Below are 19,669 nucleotides of genomic sequence, written 5' to 3'. Positions count from 1 at the left end.
TACGGTGCTTAAAACTTAGCAATTCTTTTTGAGAATTGTCTGTTCATATCTATCTACCATGTATCTACTAGGCAAGTCATACGTCTATATACACACATATAAATATGCATAGACATGTATATTTGTGTGTGTATGTATATATATATATATATATATATATGTACACACACACATATATATACATTTCTTGCCATATGTTAGATCACATGTATATGCATATACTCAGTCAGCTAGATGTAGAAGTCAATAGAGTGCCAGGGCTGGAGCTAGGAAGACTCATCTTCCTGAATGAAAATCTGGCCTCAGACACTTACTAGCTTTCAACCCTGGCCAAGTTTCTTCACTCTGTTTGCCTTAGTTTCCTCATCTGTAAAATGAGCTGGAGAAGGAAATGGCAAAACTGCTCTAGCATCTTTGCAAAGAAAGCTCCGAAAGAGCTGGACACAACTTAAAAATGACTGAACATACATAGACTCATCCCAAAATTCTTAGTGACTTTTGGAACGTTTTGTGTGTGTGTATACATAAACGTATGTGTGTACATGTGTGTGTACATGCATATGTACACACATTTATATGTGTGTATTGCATGTGTGATAGGTACGTCCATACAAAGGTTCTCTGTAGGTCTAATTTTCCGTGATTCTCTTCTTTGATCTATAATAGAGAACACAAAAGTTTTTACAGTTATTTTACAAGTGAATTCAATTCAACAATGTGTACATGCATGTACACAGAGTCTGCGAGATGCCCCTTCTCCAAGGAGGCACAAATCCCCAGCACCATACTTGGCTCCTTCAGCCAGGACTGCAGCCGCCAGTCAAGCCCCGGGAGGCGGGGCTGACTTTGGAGCTCCGCAGCCTCCCGGACCGCCCAGCAGGCTCCCCCTCCCCCGCCCTCCTGCCCGCAGCTCCACCTCCCTGCTGTCGTCACGCCGCTGGGCCGGCAGAGGGCGCTGTGCGGGTTTTCGCGCCCGGAGCCCGGGCAGCGCAGGAACCTGGCGGCCGCCGTCTCTTAGTCTCGTCGGCCGCAATGGTTTTTCCCAGACTTCCCCGCGGGTAAACAGACATGGGCGACGAAGGCGGCGGAGGAGAGCCAAACATGGGGAACCACCTGCAGCTCATGCCCGGTAACCGCTCGGCCGCCGACGCCCCGGGGAGCGCAGCGGGGGAGGCGGGCCCGGGGCTGTTGGGGCGCCCCTCTGGGCAGGGGAGCCCGGCCTGGGTGGAGGCCGGCGCCTTGGGGCCCGCAGAAGGGGGCAAGCTTGACGGCGGGCCGGAGGCGGGGGCGGTGGGGAGGAGGAAGAGGGCGGGGCGTTGTGTTTGGGAGTATTGGCGGGGGGAGCAGAGACCCCCTTCTCCGAGGAGCCTCCCCGGCCTCCCTCGGGGCGGGCTCGGGTGTCGTCTCCCGCTGTAGACTGTAAGCTCCTTGAGGGCAGGGCCGTTTCGCTTCGGCCTTTGTGGCCCGGGGCCTGGCACCGTAGCAGTCTCTGGATGGAGGCTGACTTGGGATGAAGGCTCCCTGCGAGCTGCCGAGGGCCGCCCCGAGTCCAGGCCGTGACCCCGCGACCCTCTCCCCATCCCCATTCCCGGCGGCGCGGCCGGAGACAGGCTGCGGTGTAGACGCCTTCCCGGCCGCTTCCCTGGCTGTCCCTAACTTCTCCCGCTTCCCAGAGCCTAGGTTGGAGGCTTGCGAAGCGCTCCGCAGCAACTGCGATGATGTCCCTTTGACAGACGTGGAAACTGAGGCCGGGAGAGGGGCAGGTACTTGCCCAGGGTCAGTCGCCTAGTGTCTCTGGCAGGATTTCAAGTCTTCCTCGCCCAAAGCCCAGCCCTGCTCTCGTTCCATTTATCTTCCCAACCACACTGGCAGAGGGAAAGCAGGGTTATTTTAGCCGTGCAGCTCATTGACGGCCCCCAATTTAGAGTGGGGGGAAGCGGGGGCTCCTGTTACTTTTGAAGCCTGATCCACTGCTTTTTCTGCTGCACCACATTGGCCAGAAAAACGCGAACACAATAACTTCACAAATCAATTATACACTTAGACATAAAAGACAGCACTAATTTGTTATCCTAGGATTGTAATTATGTGCCTTGTGTGTTTTTATGTGGATGTTTACTAATGTGTTCTGGCACGTTAGACTGTGAGTTCCCAGAGGGCAGGGACAGCTTTTTTGCTTTTTCATTGTATCTGCAGGACCTAGCATAGTGTCTGACACATCATAATCAATGAATAAGTTTGTGATCAATCAGTGTCTGTTATGTGCCGGGTACTGTGCTTAGCTCTAGGGATACAAAAAGAGACAAAAAACAAAAAGGTGATTGATTGAAGGATGGATATAATTAAAATAGGGTCAGTGAAAGAAAAATGACTTGAAGAAAGGTCAAGGATGCAGACAAATGAAAATGTTTAGGGATAGGTAAGTAGCTCTGTCTAGCTACAGTGGAGTGTTCTTTTAGGAATAAGTGACAAATGCCTGAAAAGGTAGTTCATGGCCAAATTATGGAGAACCTCAGAATCCAAGCTAAGACATTTTGAATTTACCAAGTAGCTGTGGCCATTGACCGTTTTTGAACAAGAGAGTGACATGAGCAGAGGGGTGTTTCGTATTAATTTGAAGACAGAATCGGGCATAAAGTGAAGGGGAAAGAATAGGTGCAGGGAGACCAGTTACAAAGAACCTTTTTCTGAAGAAAAGTAAACATCAGGCAGTTGTTTGGATACTCAAAGCCCAACTTGCTGATTTGTCTTATTATGTCCATTTAAATTCTAATTGGTCTAGGAGTTAAAGTATGTTTAGCCTTCAGCTGAGGGAGAGGGAGCCTTTCTCCACACCCTAGAACAGTATGCAGGGTAATTTCTTTTATGTACCAAATCCAGTTTTTTCTGCTGTAGTAGCAGATTAAAGTTCAGATAGGGTTGTACTTATTGCCGCAGTAAGTGAGTCATCAGTCTTTATAGGCTTCCAAATTGACCAAAATCACACACTGAACAAGGTTTGGTATATATTGTGTCAAGAATTATCAGTAGTCACAGAGCCCATATATGTTGCTAATCTAATAATAATGATTTCCCAATAAGAGTATGGATTTTAATTGTATAGAGACATTAAACATTATTCGTAAATCCATGAAATAAAAGCTATTTTGTGTAGTTTTCCTACTGAGCTCTAAGGAAATCGCTTAATATTTAAGAAATGAGAATTCCTGGCCCCCTGGAACATTAACAGATAACACAGCTAAGTAGTGGCAAGTGGGCTTTAGCTACATCTTTTTCAAGGACAACCATTATACTAGAAAACTATAAGCAAAGATAATTAATAGAAGTCAGATTATTTAAAATGTAATATTTTTAAATGAAAGTTTTAACCTTATAACTAAAAATGTTAAATTTCTCCTGATAAAGTTGTAGAATTATAAACTTTAGAAAAATGGACACCTTTCCACAATGCAGATTGAAAATTAATGCAGCCATACTTGTATAAAGAATTATTAAAATTACAAATTAAAAGAATTTGTCATATTGCAGTTCTTAGATATTTGGAATTACATGGTAGGAACCATTCAATTGATTGAACATTTTTATATTCTTAGTGAAAATTAATCCAAAGTGATTTCATCATTGCCATGGTAATTTTGCAACAGATTTCTTTGATTTTGATAGTTACTCCTTAATTTTCAAGAGTTAGTAAAAAACCCAACACCTTTACCATATTGAAACATTTTCATTCTGGATTGTATTTGATCCATGTATTGGAATATATATCCATGTATTGAAATATTTCAAGTTTGATTAAATTAAAAATAATATGCATACATTATCTTTTTGTTTATGCCTTATCTTTCTGTTTATTATTTCTAACATAGGAGAGTAACTAAAACTGTGATTTCATTGGTATAGTGAGTTCTGGGGTGAGGATTTTACTAAAGGAGGTTGGCACCTTCTCTGCAAATTGTAGCCTTAGGAGGTTATTTAGAATACTAAGAATTTGCTCAGGGGTCACACAGTATGTGTCGGAGGTGTGACTTAAGCCTAGATCTTCTGGTACCAAGAGGGCTCTCTAGTCACTCTGTCGTTCTGCACGTACTTAGAGATACCAAATTAAATAAACCCTAGGGTGTATCTTATGAAAGAGGTAACAACTGCCCTGTGCAATACATTATGATAGGCACTGGTAGTATGGAAGTGAGATGGCAATCAATGTCTCTGATATTGACAGGCTGTAATCTAGTTGGTGGGGGTGCGGAATAAGACAGCTACATTGATAGAAGGTAACAGTTACATTGATAGAAGGTAACAGGTACATAAGAGAGCCAAACCAAGTACTAGGAAGATGTTGAAGAGGCAGTTCTGTAATAGCTGGGGTGGGGCCAAGGGGCAAGAGAGTGTACCTGAGCTTGAAAGGAAAGTATTTCTGTTGGTGGGAGAAGTGGAGGCTATGTGAATGGCGTGGAAGCAGGAAATCATAGGATGAGATTTGAAGAGGAGTGGTATACATTTAGGCTGGAGTCAGAGTGTGGATGGTTTTAAATGGTGGCCTAAGGAATCCGGTGTATTCTTGGTAAGCAGTAGGGAGCTAGAAGTTGGAGAACAGTGTTGTGAGACCTGTCACCCCTTGCAGTGATGTGTAAAATGCATTAGAGAGGAGAGCAAGCCTATTGGGAGGCAACTGGTGGCATAGTAGAAAGATTTCTTGGCCTGGAATCAGGAAGATTATAGTTCAAATGCCGCCTCAGACACTTCCTGGATTTGTGACCCTGGCAAATCACATAATCTCTCTGCCTCAGTTTTCTAATCTATAAAATGACAGTTATAAGACTCTATATCTCCCAATTCGGTGCGTTTTCTCTGACTGTCCTCCATGTCTGAAACACTCTTCCTCCTCAGCTCTGCCTCCTAGCTTCCTTTATGTCCCAATTAAAATACTGTCGTTTATAGGAAGCCTTTCCCAATCCCTGTTAATTCTAGTGCCTCCTCTCTGATAATTATTTCCTATTTATCCTGTATACAGCTTGCTTTATACATATTTATTTGCATGTTGTCTCTCCCATTAGATTATAAGCTCCTTGAGGGCAGGGACTGTCTTTTGCCTTTTTTTATATCCATAGTGCATAGCACATTGCCTGGCACATGGCCACTTAATAAATGTTGATTGATTGACCTTACTCCCAGGGTTATTTTGAGAATAAAATGTGATAATATTTGTAAAGTGCTTTGCAGACTCTAAAGTACTATATAAATGCTAGCTGCTATTACTATAGTATGGCCCAAAATTAATGTGCAAGGCATTTATTTAATAGAATTGCAAATGTACAGTCTAGTACTTCATAAGAAGTGATACCTGTGTGTAAAAATCACCTTCTCTAAGATTGTGTATCCTGAATTTGCTTCGAAAATGTGAAGCATAGGGGGGCAGCTAGATGGCACAGTGAATAGAGCTCTGGCCTTGGAGTTGGGAGGACCTGAATTCAAATGCAGCCTCAGACACTTAACACTTAACTAGCTGTGTGACTCTGGGCAAGTCACTTAACCCTGATTGCCTCACCAAAAAAAAAAAAAGGCAAAAGAAAAGAAAATGTGAAGCATAAACAAAGAGAACTCGTTGATCTGTCCCTTATTGTAGTGTTACAGAAAACAAATTTTTCAGAGGAGCATGTTATTTGGTGAAAGTCTTCTAATTATTTTCTACTGCTATCTCACAAAATATCTTTATTTTTAATGTAAACTTAAATGAAATTTTCACATAGTGAAGTCACTGTCCTTTTTCATGTTTAGTGTGATTGATAACAGTCAAGCTAAAGAATATTCACAATTTAGCATGACCAGAAAGAATGTCTTAAAGATTCCAAAGTCAGCAAGCATTTATTAAGAATCTGCTGCCAGGGATATAAGGCCAGGCAAAAAACAGTCCCCACTCTCAAAGGAGCTCATAGTAAAGATGACTCATCATTAAATCCCATAAACACAGAATATTAGAGCTGAAGAGACCTTAGAGAACACCTAGGCCAACCCTCTGACTTTTTTTGGTGAGACAGAGTTAAGTGACTTGTCCAGGGTCCCACAGCTAGTGTCAAGTGTCTGAGGCTCGATTTGAACTCAGGTATTCCTGACTTCAAGGCGCCCCTGTCTCTGACTTTTTTAAGTGAAAAAACTGAAGACCAGTGAGGGAAGGCTTATCCAAGGTCACATAGCTAGTAAAGGGCAAAGATAACTCTGAACCCCAAGTAGTATTCTGATTCCAAGTCAAGGCAGTGCTGGTACTGGCTTGAACCAGCAGCTGATTATTAGCTGTATGGTTGAACATTTAATATACTTAAGAAATTGACAGATGCTACAAATTAGGAATTGGTTTATTATGTTGTTGATTGTTTAGAGTTATGGAGAAAATGTTAATAATTCAGATTGAACTTAAAAGAAGAAAGAAGGGGAAAGCATTTGTAGCACCTATTAGGGGCCAGGCACATAATAGCACTGTGTAACATGCTTTACAAATGTTATCATGATCTTCACAAGAACTCTGTGAGGTTGATATTGTTATTATCCCCATTTTACAGATGAGGAAACCAAGGTGGACAGAGGTTAAATGATTTGCCTAGGGCCACGCAGCTAGTGAGTGTCTGAGGCTGGATTTGAATTCAGGTTTTCCAGATTCCAAGCCCAGAGCTCTATCTATTGCATCACCAGCTGGGCTATTAAACATTTTTCAGCACATCCCTATTGCAAGTCCAGGACCATTGTTATTCCCACTCTACCAGTTTTATCTACTGAAGATGTCTTTTTATTTTCTTTGATGTAGTTTTCTTTTGTAAGCAGATAAAAACTAGGTTTTTAAATGTGTTTATATTAGAAACATAAGAGATCATTTCTTCTAGAGGAAGAGTTCTTAACTTTATTGATGTAATGGACCCCTTTGGCAGTGTGGTGAAGCCTGTGGACCCCTTTTCAGAATAATGTCTCTAAAATATTGAGGGAAATCCTAAATTTCATTTAGAGTTTAGTGAAAATAAAGATGTATCCCCCCTCCCTAAAGTTCATGGATCCCCTGAAATTTATCCGTGGATCCCATGTTAAAAATCTCTGCTCTAAAGGGACATATCCCCCAAACTTTAAATGTGAAACTTTCTTTTCATTAAAATAATTGCGTTTTAACAAATTAATTCACTTTAAAAAATATGTTGTTTTACTGCTTATTAGCAGAAAGTGAAGAAGATGATGAAATGGAAGTTGAAGATCAGGACAGCCAAGAAGCCAAAAAACCTAATGTTATAAATTTTGACACCAGCCTGCCAACGTCTCATATGGTGTGTACTTTTGGTTATAATCCTGATCAGAGCTACTTTTAGCTATCATATTCCTATGGGTTACTGGAAACAGTGATTGTGGTGTTATCCTATAAAACCTAGCAATAAGTTGATAACTCTGTATGGATAAGTTTGTTAGTCATTTACTAATTGACAAGCCTTCTGTAATGGAATAGTTTTGAAAAAGCTGCACTTAAGCACATATATATATATATATATATATATATATATATATATATATATATATATGTATATATGTTTATAATAAGAATTTTGAATTGTGGCTTCCAAGAATATAAGAAACCTCATTTATTATAAAATAATTTTGACTCCCATATTATTAATATCAATTGAATTAGGAAATAAATGATAAAAGGCTACTTTGAGTTCAGAAATGCTTTTAAATGAACTTGCATTTTCTTAAATATTCATGTGCACTTGAAAAACAGGTGCAAGATACTGTTTACTCAGTTTACCAAAAAAATGTGTTATGCTGATCAACATTAGATGTTTTGTTGAAGGTAAATGATGATGCTTAATGTACATATAGATTCATGTTCCCCCTTCTATAATTTCTCAGCTCACAGATTGGAAACTTTCTGAATTTAATCCAGTGGTTAAAGTAATTTTCACTTTAATCACAGAATCCTATTAGCACTATAATTAATTTAGTGTAATGTTCAACTTCATATATTGCTGCTTAATAGAGAAGTTTTTATTTAATGCTTTAAAATGTCCTATATTTCAGTTTAGACTTTTGATCTATCAGAGTATATCTATTTGTTTATGTCACATTGATAGTGTTTAATCTAATAAACTTAAGATTTCGCTTTCATGTCCATGAAGTCATTGTGTGTATGTATTCTTAAATAGTATCTGGGCTCTGATATGGAAGAATTTCATGGCAGGACTTTGCATGATGATGACAGCTGTCAGGTGATTCCAGTTTTGCCACAGGTGATAATGATGTTGATTCCTGGACAAACCTTACCTCTTCAACTTTTTCACCCTCAAGAAGTTAGCATGGTGCGGAATTTAATTCAGAAAGACAGAACTTTTGCAGTTCTAGCATACAGGTAAAACATTTGAGTAAGGTTTTATATAGTTTTCTTTAGTCAGTGGTACAGTGGGGTGGTGAAGCCAAAGCAGATGATTACTGTCCATCAGTCAATCAGTAAACATTTGTGCATGTGCAAGGATGGCATGTGATTCTATGAATGAATAGATTTTATTTATAAAATTATAAAAATACCATTTGGGAAGGTTGATGACTTTCACTATCTACATTTATATATGTATGTCTGTAAACACACATATATATTTGTACACATGACTGATAATTCTAGGATTAGGCTTAAAATATTTTTATATTGTATGCATTGTGTGATATTCTCAAATATTTGAGTTGATTTGAGTATTCTTAATTTAGAAAGTTTCAGAAACTTGAATGAATGCCACAGAATGTACAGAGTTAAAAAAAAATTCAATTTTTAATCCTAGAAATTTTATATTTTAATGTAAAAAACTTGACTTTGAAAAGGACAGACTTCCTATCAAAATGATAAATCCATGATTTGTATAAATACAACCCAGTGATATGGAAACAGTAGGCTTTAACTGCCATAAAGAGGAATGTGGGAAATTGGAGGTTGGGGCAGGAAACACTAAGGAGGGGGGATCCAAGGAAAAATTGCAGCCGTCATTTGATGTGGAAAATGAGTGAAAGTGTGTTTGACAGAATCTCAAGTCCTAAATGAATTCAGACAAATAGATACCTGTCATTTTCTTTAAAATTGCTTATGCACTTTCCCTAAATCTGGTTGTGATTTTTTTAAAAGAAGGGCCTTTAGCAAACAATGAGTTGTTTTGTGAAGTTTGTGCATGTTTAGTACAATTAGTAGCTTTGCATATATCAAAATTGAAATTTTAGACAACTGAATGGCATTTCCTTTTTTAAAACCATGTCTTCAGTAACATACAGGAAAGGGAAGCACATTTTGGGACAACAGCCGAAATATATGCCTATCGGGAAGAGCAGGATTTTGGAATTGAAATAGTAAAAGTGAAAGCTGTAGGAAGACAGAGGTTCAAAGTACTTGAAATAAGAACGCAGTCGGATGGGTAAGAAATTGCTGTGTGCTTTAAAAGTTGTCCCTTTATTGTCCTTGTGACTTTAGCCGTTTCCTAATAGGTTAGTGTGATTATCCTTTCAAAAGAAAACAGTTTGACCTTTTCCATATATTCATACTGTCATGGAACATTATTATCCTGCTTCCTGTTACAAGAAAGAACTCCGTACAGCCTGGGTTTCGACTCACAGTACCATTCCAATAAAGAGCTAACTGCGCCTATCCTCACAATATGGGGTCTGGGCAGACTCTGTGGGAGAGTCTGTGTTTCCTTCACAGATGATATGTTCAGACTGTACTGGCAAAACTTTGCAGGCCATGACTATACATTAATCAAACCATCAGTAAACATTAAGCGTTTGCTATATGCCAGGTTCTGTGCTAAGCACTGGGGATAGAAAAAGAGGCTCTCAAGGAGCTAATAATCTAATGGGGGAGACAACATACAAACAAATATGTATAAAGCAAGCTATATACAGGATAAGTAGGAAAGAATTATCAGAGGGGAAACACTAGAATTAAAAGTGGTTGGGGGAGGTTTCCTATAGTAGGTGGGACGTTAGGACATTATCTTTCAGAGGGCAGGAATTAGGTTTTATTCTGCTTTTGTGTGCTTCATAATTATTAATACAGTGCCTGGGCACATAATAGGCATCCAAGAAATGCTTGTGGGTTGATTAACCTAAAATATCCAGGTGTTATGGTAAGGCTGCTACATTTTTTTGTAGTGTTTAGGTTTTATTTCTGTTTGTGGTTTACCACAACTTAATCTTTTAGCCTTATAAAAAAGCACCCGACTTGATTACAAACAATTGTTTAAGCTGTTGAATAATTTTTGTTGCTGTTCAGCATTTCAGTTGTTTCTGACTCTTCATGACCCCATTTGGGGTTTTCTTGACAAAGGTACTGGAGTGGTTTGCCGTTTCCTTCTTCAGTTTATTTTGCAGATGAGGAAACTGAGGCAAAGAGTATTAAGTGACTTGCCCAGGATCACACATCTAGTAAGTGTCTAAGGCTGGATCTGAACCCAGGTCTTCCTGACTCCTGGCTTGGCACTCTGTCCATTGTGCCTTGAACAACTATGTGTTAATTATTATCACTGTCTTGTGCTTAGTAGTAGGAAAATCCCAAAACAAACACATTTGAGAGATAGAACAGAATGGAGGAATGTATAACAGGTTAGAAAGAAGCAGTAAATTGATCTTGTAAAAGGCATTGTAACCTTACAGACTTTTATCAATATAATTTTTGCTAACTTTTAAAAAAAAATTCACATCCTGCATGATTTTTTTAAAAATATACTGCAGGGCTGGAATTCTTTTTTTTTTTTAAATATCACATAAAGAACAGTTGACATTGGATGTTGTGTTTCCTGTGTACCAGAGATTTTTGGTAGCCGCAGAGTTACTCTTTGAACACAAGATGGCAATACACTAATACCTATGAAACTGGTTCAGGAATGTAAAGCATATGACTGTGACTTAATAATAAAGACCATTGTCACCCAGGGCTAGAAGAGATCTTTGAAAGGTCATTTTCACTTTGCCCTCAGATGAGACCACGATTAAGTTATCTCAAAAAGATGAAAATCTGTCCATATTTTAAAAACTTCCACAAAAGACAACACAGACTACTTTAACAACTCTTGCTGGAAATTCTTCATGTGTAATTTAAATCACTTCACTCTATTTCCTTTTCTCTCTGTAGCAGGTGGGAGATTGAGAATAAATAGGTGCTACCCTTTTGTATCACCCCATATAACCATGAAGTTTGTGCCATGTAGCCTTTTCATTTCTAGGAAGAATCATCTTAGCATCCTGAGGACCTTCCTGTAGGTCTTATTTCACAGTCTTTGAATAATTTTTGTGACTCTTGTGAATTTTCTGAATCTTTCAACTTGTGGATGTCACCAGTGCCTTGAACAAACTACTGCGGTGGCAAATAGAATTTAAAGATGGTGTGTTCATGAAGTTGATAATTGGAAATAGTTCTTGTTGGTTCTAATGGATTAATAAAATGTATGGTAAGCTTTTTAGTTGTAGTTGTTTACTGATCTCATCTCTTACTCGTAACTTAAATATTCATGCTTTATCATATGAAATTACAGTTTTTGGTCATGGTTAGACAAAAATATTTTTGCTAAGTTTGTCATTAATAACTTTTGAAGAGATGAGAGTATTTTAATCCTGTGCATATTCATATAAATATATTTGCTATTTAACAAGTCATCTAGGCAACAGTGAAAAGAGGATTGAGAATTTAAAATCATTTTAATTTATGTTTGGGTAGGGCAGAAGATTTTCACTAAATGTGTTTAGTGAACAGTTAAATGAATCCTTACTTTAAGGATGAGTTTTAAAATTTCTTTGAGTGCTCCCACATCAGTGTAGTCTTTGTGTTTTGCTGTAGTAGCTAACTCTTTGGTTATATGCCACTCCAGATTTTACCAGGTTGATACAGGGACACAGGGCATACACATTGTGTTGCTGAGCATCTCAGAGTGGTAAAACCTGCCAGACTTGGATTACCCTGACATAGTCGTCTAGAACCCAGGGTCATTTCCCTGCCATGATGAGGCATCAAATTAAGGCTGTAATAGAGAGAAGTGATCATTAGTCATTTTCACATCATACCTACATGCTCTAGTTCCATTGAATATGTAAATGCAAGTATCTGTTTCTGTTTCATTGCCTTCATTTGTTAGGGCAATAGTTGTTTTAAAAAGTACTTTAGAAGCCTTAAATGGAACTAATGATGGAACCAGGGACTTTACTTTTAAAACAATCATTGAGGGGCAGCTAGGTGGCACAGTGGATAGAGCTCCAGCCCTGGATTCAGGAGGGCCTTAGTTCAAATGCGGCCTCAGACACAAAACACTAGCTGTGTGACCCTGGGCAAGTCACTTAATGCCATTGCTTAGCCAAAAACCAAACAAACAAAAAAATCGTTGAGTATCTTATTGAGATGCTATAAAATATGAATATTTTGATGAACTGTTTTTAAAAACTAAATAGCATGGTATATAGAATTTGAAGGGTTTTGTTTGCTTGCTAGTTTAGAATATTGTGCCTTTAAGTATTGAGGAAAGATAAATGCTTTCTAATATAAATCCTTTTCACTCAGTTTTGAGGGCAGTAACCTATACTTTTCCATTTGTTAGTATAGCCAACTTTCAGTTGTTCTTTGGCAATAGGGGAAATAATGAATGAGATCTGAAATCTATAAAGTTTTTTAACCTGGAGGAGGCAGTATGGCCTAATTGAAAAGGCTTTGGGCATGGAATCAGAAGCCCAGCTCTGCTCTCCAGCTTCCTTATTACTTCAGATAACCCTTTGATCTTGATTAATTTATTTCTCCTCCCTCAGTTTTTGTTTCTAAATTTGTTAACATAGGAAGACACATTTGCACAGGACATACATCTTAGAGTGTTGTGAGTAAATCACATTGTTAGCTTTAGAAAGCATTTAAAGTGCTATATACACATATATTATTAGCCTCATTTTAATTTCTTTTCTGTGTAATAATTAGCCAGACTGTTTGGTATTTTTTTCTCTTTTTCCTAAAATGCTGTTCCTAAAAGCCAAACAAGGGAGAGCCTGTAAGGGCTATAGATAATTCACAGAGTAGATAATCAATACTTGATTTTATGTTGACTTTTGGATCTTTTGATTCAATTACTTTCTTTTTCCCCAGTGTCTTGTGTAATGCAACTTAGTACAAGATTCCTCTTGCTGATTCCACATTAAGATTAAACTACGCAACTCAAGCTATCCTCTGTTGGAATTAGAACATAATGGTGTAATGTATCTGAAAAGCTTTTTTGTGTATTAACATGTAGTGGCTATTTTGTATTTTTAGAATGACTGTATCTCTCCCACAGCTGGTAGTCTGAATTCAGTTTTTGCTAAAAACCATCCCCCATGTTTGGTTTTCTTGACCACAGAATACAGCAAGCAAAAGTGCAGATCCTTCCTGAGCGAGTGTTGCCTTCAACCATGTCTGCGATCCAGTTGGAATCTCTTAGTAGGTGTCAGCTTTTTCCATCTTCAAAACCTGTGTCATGGGAAGACCATTGTTCACCTCAGTGGTGGCAGAAATATCAGAAGGTGAGAACAAGTTGTTTCTGCATCTTCTAAAATTAAGCAAAGCCGTTTTGAAGACTGCTCAAAATTCATTTCCAACTCCTACAGCATTTTGGTGCAAACTTCAGGGTCTTGTGTTTGATATTTACAGATCTGCTCCTCTATAAATATGGTTATTTTTTTCAGCCTTTGACCTAGAAGAGACCATTGCAATCAGCTCATCCAATCCAGTCATATTTTCAATAAATCTCTGAGGGTCTTGAGAGGGTTGGTGAGTTGTCCAGAGTTGCAGGTCTCCCAATTTAGATTCTTCAGATGATTTTTGACAACATGTACTTGGAAGATCTTCCAAAAAAAAGCTTAAAAAGTGTTATCTGGGGTGTGCATTATGAATTAACTGTATAACATAATTCTAATTTTTATTTCTGGATGCATATTTAATGTAAAAAAAAGCTTGAATGGCACAAAATCATCGGAATAAACTATTTTAACTTAAACTTAAAATAGTTTATTTTAACTTTACCTTTCTTAGAACAAGTGGCCTTTAAAAAAAAAGATTTGGGATTATAATGTTTGTTTGGAACTTACTGTTCTTAAAAATGTTGGCAGTGGCTAGTTGTACATAACTATTTAAATAGATTATTTTTTCTTTACAAAAGTGAAATAATAGGGATTTATTTCCAGTTACTCATCTGTAGGGTATCCTATCTCTTTCTAGGTTTCAGATAGAATGTGCTTTTGTTTTTGTTTTTGTTTTTGTTTCAGACTAAGGAAGCAAAACCTTCCTGGTTTCCCACAGTAGAGGTGGGGATATTCACTACTGTACTAACCAGGAAGGTTGATATTGAACTTCGGTTTTTTGGAATTTAATCTAGGAGTGTCTTCTTTAAAGTTACAACAAAGTTTTCAGTTCTGAGTATAGAGATCTAGCATTATAGGTTCTCTGGTCTTTTATAGGTAGAATAATTGGATGTGTTTAATTAAAATTTTCTTTCAGATTGTCAGATGTATAAGATAATATAGTAGACTTCCCAGTTAAAACAAAGTACCTTTGTATGCCTTTGCTGAAGAAAGCTCAAGATCACTAGAAGGCAGAATGTTTAAAGTCACCCAATTCCTTTCACAAAAGAAAGTTATTGCCATTATTCTTTTCATTATATGACTTTTTCTATCCTTTTTAAATGGAAGGAGTTTGAACATGCAGGTGGGTTAGCTTGGCAGATGCCTGACTGTCCACATTCCCTGATTTGGTTTATGGTTTTGACAGATTCACTCCAAGACCTTGGAAAGTCACTTATCTCAACTGTGCTACAGTTTAACCAGCCTGCGAAATGACTGTAATGGCAAAGTGTGTGATTTTTAATTAGTGTTAAGTGGCTCAGGATTCTCATTGGAGAGGCATTATACAAACTGCTTCCACGATGCATCTCCAAACAACTTGCAAACTTATGTCTTCTTGACATTTTAACAATATTAATACTAATATCTGACATTTATAACTTCTTTATGGATATTCAGCTCCTCCCCTCTCCCCTAACTATATTCTTTATTTCACTCTGTTTTTCCCCTGCATTACTTTTAGTATATATTGACAGCTGCAAAGTGGAAGGTGTACTTTCCTTTTTTCTTTTAATCAGCTTAAATAATAGGTTCTTTTAATTCTCAAGACTCAGAATTGCTGGTTATCAAAATTGTTACAGGAAAATAACTTGGTTTTTTTATAATAGTGTATCTTGAAAGTAAGGATATTTTGCTACCATCCTCATGCTTGAACTGATAAAAACCTCTTTGAAAACCAGATTATTGTCTTGTTTTCTACAATACAAAATTCAATTGATTGTTTATATATTCTGGACACTGAAGAAGTATGTGCCTGCCCCAAGGAGTTCTTTTCACATTCCGAATATTTATGTAGGTGTATATTTTAAAAAGGTGGATCCCTTCCTTTCTTCTGTCCTTCTCCCCACCTCACCAATTTGGAAAGATTTTTGGTTTATTTTGCTCAGAAATAGTAATAGTTATGCTTTATTTCCTTTCTCCTCTTATGTTAATGATTCAAGAGACAGCAAAGCATAGTGGGTAGAAAACCAGCCTTGGAGTCAAGAACTGACTTCAAATCCCATCTCTTACACATGGTAGTTGTATGACTCTGCACGAGTCACTGGATCGCTTAGTGCCTCGGGCAGTTGTCTGAGACTTTAAGTTGCAGACCTGGTGGTGATCTGCATTGGTAGAAGGGGGAAGAGTGGGAAGGGATGGGAGGTGCATAAGCTTTTATAGAGTACCTACTATAAGCCATCTAGGTGGTGTAATGGATAGAGTACTGGGCTGGAATCAGGATGATTTATCTTTGTCAATTCAAATCTGCCCTCAGATACTTGCTAGCTGTATGACTCTGGGTAAGTCATTTACCCCTGTTTGCATCAGTTTCTTTGTCTGTAAAATGAACTGGAGAAGGAAATGGCAAACCACTCCAGTATTCTTGCCAAGAAAACCCCAAAATGGGGTCACAAAGACAAAAACTGAGGCAGACAGCAGTTAAGTGACTTGCCCAGGGTCGCACAACTAGTAAATGTCTAAGGCTGGATTTGACCTCAGGTCTTTCTGATTCTAGGCCTAGTGATCTCTCCACTGCCTCCCCAGTTGCCTTTGAGAGTTAGAGCAAGTTTCTTTATGAAGGATTTACTGTACCAATGAAATCACAGACTTATTCCTAAAAATATATATTAATAATTAAGTCTTCCTTCTTTATTCTTGTGGAAAGCCAGCATCTAGTCACTTTCTCTCCTGGTTTGGCCCTGTCTGGTTTCCTTCTGATTCTATAGGACATGGGGCTAGCCGGCTCCCCTTCTTGATAGTCAGATCTCATTTAAGAGGAGGGCATAGGGAATATGATAAGGGCAGAGATAGGCAAACAGAAAGGAAAAATAGGGGGGGAAATAAAAGAAGAGAGCACCTGGAAATGAGGAAACTAAAGATAGAGGGAAAAGGAGGTAGAGTAAGAATAACATGTAGTGGATTAGATAGAGATGAAAGCTTTGACAGTAGGGAAGAGAGCCAGGGTGGAAAAGGAAGCAGAGATGTTTCTAGGAAAAACCCCAGAAATGGTCCCTATGCCCTTTGGCCCTAAAGTCCTCTTGAGTTGAAAAGAAAAGGAGAGGAACGCATTGGGTGGGGAGGGAGAAAGAGGAATTGCCTTTGTTGTTCTGTAAACTTCCCAGATGTTGTTCAGTGCTGGAGGTCCCTAGTCTCTCTTTACTTGGACCCAGGGAAGCCTTTTATGGGCAGAGACTGGTGACTCTTAGATGTGGTAGCCCTGGAACAGAGCTACACGAATTTGGAAATCAGCATCTTCCAACATTTACCTGCATTACTCTTTATTTACTTGTATCTTTACGATCCTAGATACCCACTACATTTGCAAATCTTTCTTAACCAGGTTGTCTGGTATTTCAAGGATGTTTATAAATTCAGTGGACAATTGTGAGCATAGAGCACACTCTTCTTTGCATCAGAAAGCATCTTGCAACTTTTAAATCATTGGACCTTAGGTTTTTGTGATAGGAGGGAGTTTCACCAAGAAGTGGGGGGGTGGTGATGACAGTAGAACAGAACAGGGGAGTGCAGGTCCCACTAATATGAGAGCCTTATTCACAGGTGCCATCTCAGTATTTTAGCCAACAAAAACTTTGAATAATGTGATTTAGTCCTCTGAAGTGTCTTCTTTAGAAGGCTCTAAGGCTCACTTCATTGCTTTCTTCACAAAATTTAGTTCCAGGTATTCCAGAGTCGTTAAGAATGTACAAATAGTCTTTATCTCCATCTTGCAGTAGTAGCTGAGGTGATGTGGCTCAGGAGATGTTTAGCTGCTTCATGACTCAGTCCCTCCAGCATGTGCTAATCAGGTTGCCACACACTTTTGCAGCAGAAAAGATGCTTAATGACAGGAGTTCACATCATCACCTGCAAAGATGATGCGTCCACCAGCCATACTGCTTATCCAGACTTACTGAAGGCTAACCCTCTGCAGAAATTTAAAGGATCCAGGTGTGTAGCTTCCCTGAGATGTATGCGGTGAACCTTGAGATTGTTTGCACAAACCTCTCCACCTGCAGAATAGAACATTTTTCACTGAAGTCTGCACATCCCTAAAAATATGAAAAGTACCCAGGCTTTAGGAAGTGGGCTTATCTAAGTGTAGTCAGATCATTAAAAGAAATACAGAATAAGAAACATACCCCTTTTCTGTGTTATGTGGCAAGGGAAAATCAAAACACAGAAACACTTGGCCATCATCTGTGGGCAGTTTAGGAAACTGTCCAGTGGGAAGTCCTATTTTAGTGCCTTCTTGATGTCCTGTTTTGAAACCTTTGGCTTTGCTGTTCTTTCAGTTTGCTTTTTTACTAGACACAGCTGTTAGTGTTTCCTTGTTGGGTTTATCTAGCTTCTTGCTGTCGTGAGAGTAGGCCGAGAAACCTGTATGTTTACCATATTTTTGAGTGTAACAAAAGTGCTATTTATTTGAGTAGTCTGCTCCTGCTGGGATTCTGCCTGAGTGCTCATTAATGGGAGCTCTTCTATAGTATGCAGATTGTTATTTTTAAAGATGGTTGTAAGACCAGCAAACTATAGAAACATTCATTTAAAATGCCTAACCTTCTACTTTTTGCTCTTAAACCAAGCCTTGGTTTTTCACAGCTTATTGTATTGGCAGGAGGAATCAGCACAAAACCCCAAAGTCAAGCCACCGTAGCTCTATCAAGTGTCCAATGACCACCTTGTACTGCAGCACCTTGTGCCCTTCATTCTCCTTGGAAAAATATAGGCGTTTATAATTTAGTTCTTTTATTTTAAATAGTCTTTACTGCATTGTTTTCTCTTCAACATTAAATAGCCCACAAAATTATTTTTCTGATTGCCTGCTTCTAGTTAGGGGGACTTTTAGAAGAGCATAAATGGATAACAGCTAGGTTTGGATAAAAGATGTGTCAGGTTTCACTTGTACATTTGGTAGGACAGTGTGGAATTTATAATATTGCCCTCTGCTTTCAGTGGAAATGTAATTAATAGTGTTGAGTTGGAGTTTTAACGCTTTTATTTCTCCTACTTAAACCCTTTTGCATTATTACAACCTTTGCTTTTGAAATTCTTACTTGTTGAGAAATCAAGAAAAGGAATAAAAGGTAGTAGTTCTGAGAGATATTGATGGCTGCCTCTTGGTACCAAGAAGTGTTCCTTGTCGAACATACTGATGCTGACCTTCAGTAGTGAGCCCTGTGCCCCCCAAATTTGGGAATTTTGAAACTGTTTGAATATTTTTTGCTAACTCTTCTGCAAAAGTATTCAATTCTTTTTCATATATTTCTGCTCTTTGATGCAATATTTATTTAATTGTACACAGTTGATAGGAAATAATAAATGTGGTGCAGCATATTAACTTTATGGTACCTTCATGTCAGAATAAACTGTAAAATCTTAGCACTAGAATAGTCCTTAGAGATCATCTAGTCTGATTCCCTTATTTTACAGATGAGGAAACTGAGGCCCAGAGAGTTTGTGACTCTCCCACACAGTATCAGAGCTACAACCCCACATTCTTTTCATCACAAAACACTATTCTTTTCCTTTTATAGTAGGAAGTCATTTGTTGTATGAAATATTTAATGTTCTTATGTAAGATATTTTCCTTAAATAGAATCATATGATCTTAGATTTGAGCTGGTAGAGACCTTAAAACTGTCTTTAAGTCCAACCCCTTCTTCATTTTACAGATGAGGTCACTGAGGCCTCGAGAGGAGAAGCACCTTGCCCAGTGTCACACATCAGTAATGGTGGATCTAGGACTCTAACCTAAGTCCTCCAATTCTAAATCCCAAAGCCTGTCTGTTGTACCATGTTGCTTCAACACAGTGTTCAGTTTTCAAAAGTCTACAGTTGTTTCTTCCTTCAGTAACAGCTTTTGGAAGTACAAGTAGTGTTGTATGCATTAGTGGGAGGAGAAATGGCCATTCTTTTAAATCCACACTAATTACTGCTTTCTAAGTACCACATTATTTGGTGAGTTAGAAAATATAGAATCCAAACAGAATCTGGTTTCTTAGTTTTCAGTTGATTACAGCAATTGTTTGTGTGATATAGGATTAGGAACTTAGCAGTA

General features: G+C 38.4%; 1 protein-coding gene across 4 annotated transcripts in view; it reads left to right on the top strand.

Annotated features, from left to right (window-relative positions):
• The first annotated feature begins 954 nt into the window (after nucleotides 1-954).
• CRBN (cereblon) overlaps nucleotides 955-19,669 on the top strand; it is a 39,054-nt gene continuing 20,339 nt past the window's right edge. The window contains exons 1-5 of one of the 4 annotated variants that reach the window (XM_020968450.2): nucleotides 955-1,129; nucleotides 7,198-7,301; nucleotides 8,175-8,377; nucleotides 9,273-9,422; nucleotides 13,374-13,536. In XM_020968450.2, the coding sequence (XP_020824109.1) occupies nucleotides 1,069-1,129; nucleotides 7,198-7,301; nucleotides 8,175-8,377; nucleotides 9,273-9,422; nucleotides 13,374-13,536 (681 nt within the window). In that variant the 5' untranslated portion in view covers nucleotides 955-1,068. Of the gene's footprint in view, nucleotides 1,130-7,194; nucleotides 7,302-8,174; nucleotides 8,378-9,272; nucleotides 9,423-13,373; nucleotides 13,537-19,669 lie in introns of those variants that run through there. The other 3 variants (XM_020968449.2, XM_020968451.2, XM_020968453.2) reach the window with 3 other exon arrangements.

This window comes from Phascolarctos cinereus, unplaced genomic scaffold (genome assembly GCF_003287225.1).
Source record: "Phascolarctos cinereus isolate Bilbo 61053 unplaced genomic scaffold, phaCin_HiC Scaffold_4;HRSCAF=312, whole genome shotgun sequence".
Taxonomy (NCBI): Eukaryota; Metazoa; Chordata; class Mammalia; order Diprotodontia; family Phascolarctidae; genus Phascolarctos; species Phascolarctos cinereus.
The sequence above is the reverse complement of the archived record's forward strand: the minus strand, read 5'-3'. Positions and strand labels throughout refer to the sequence as shown.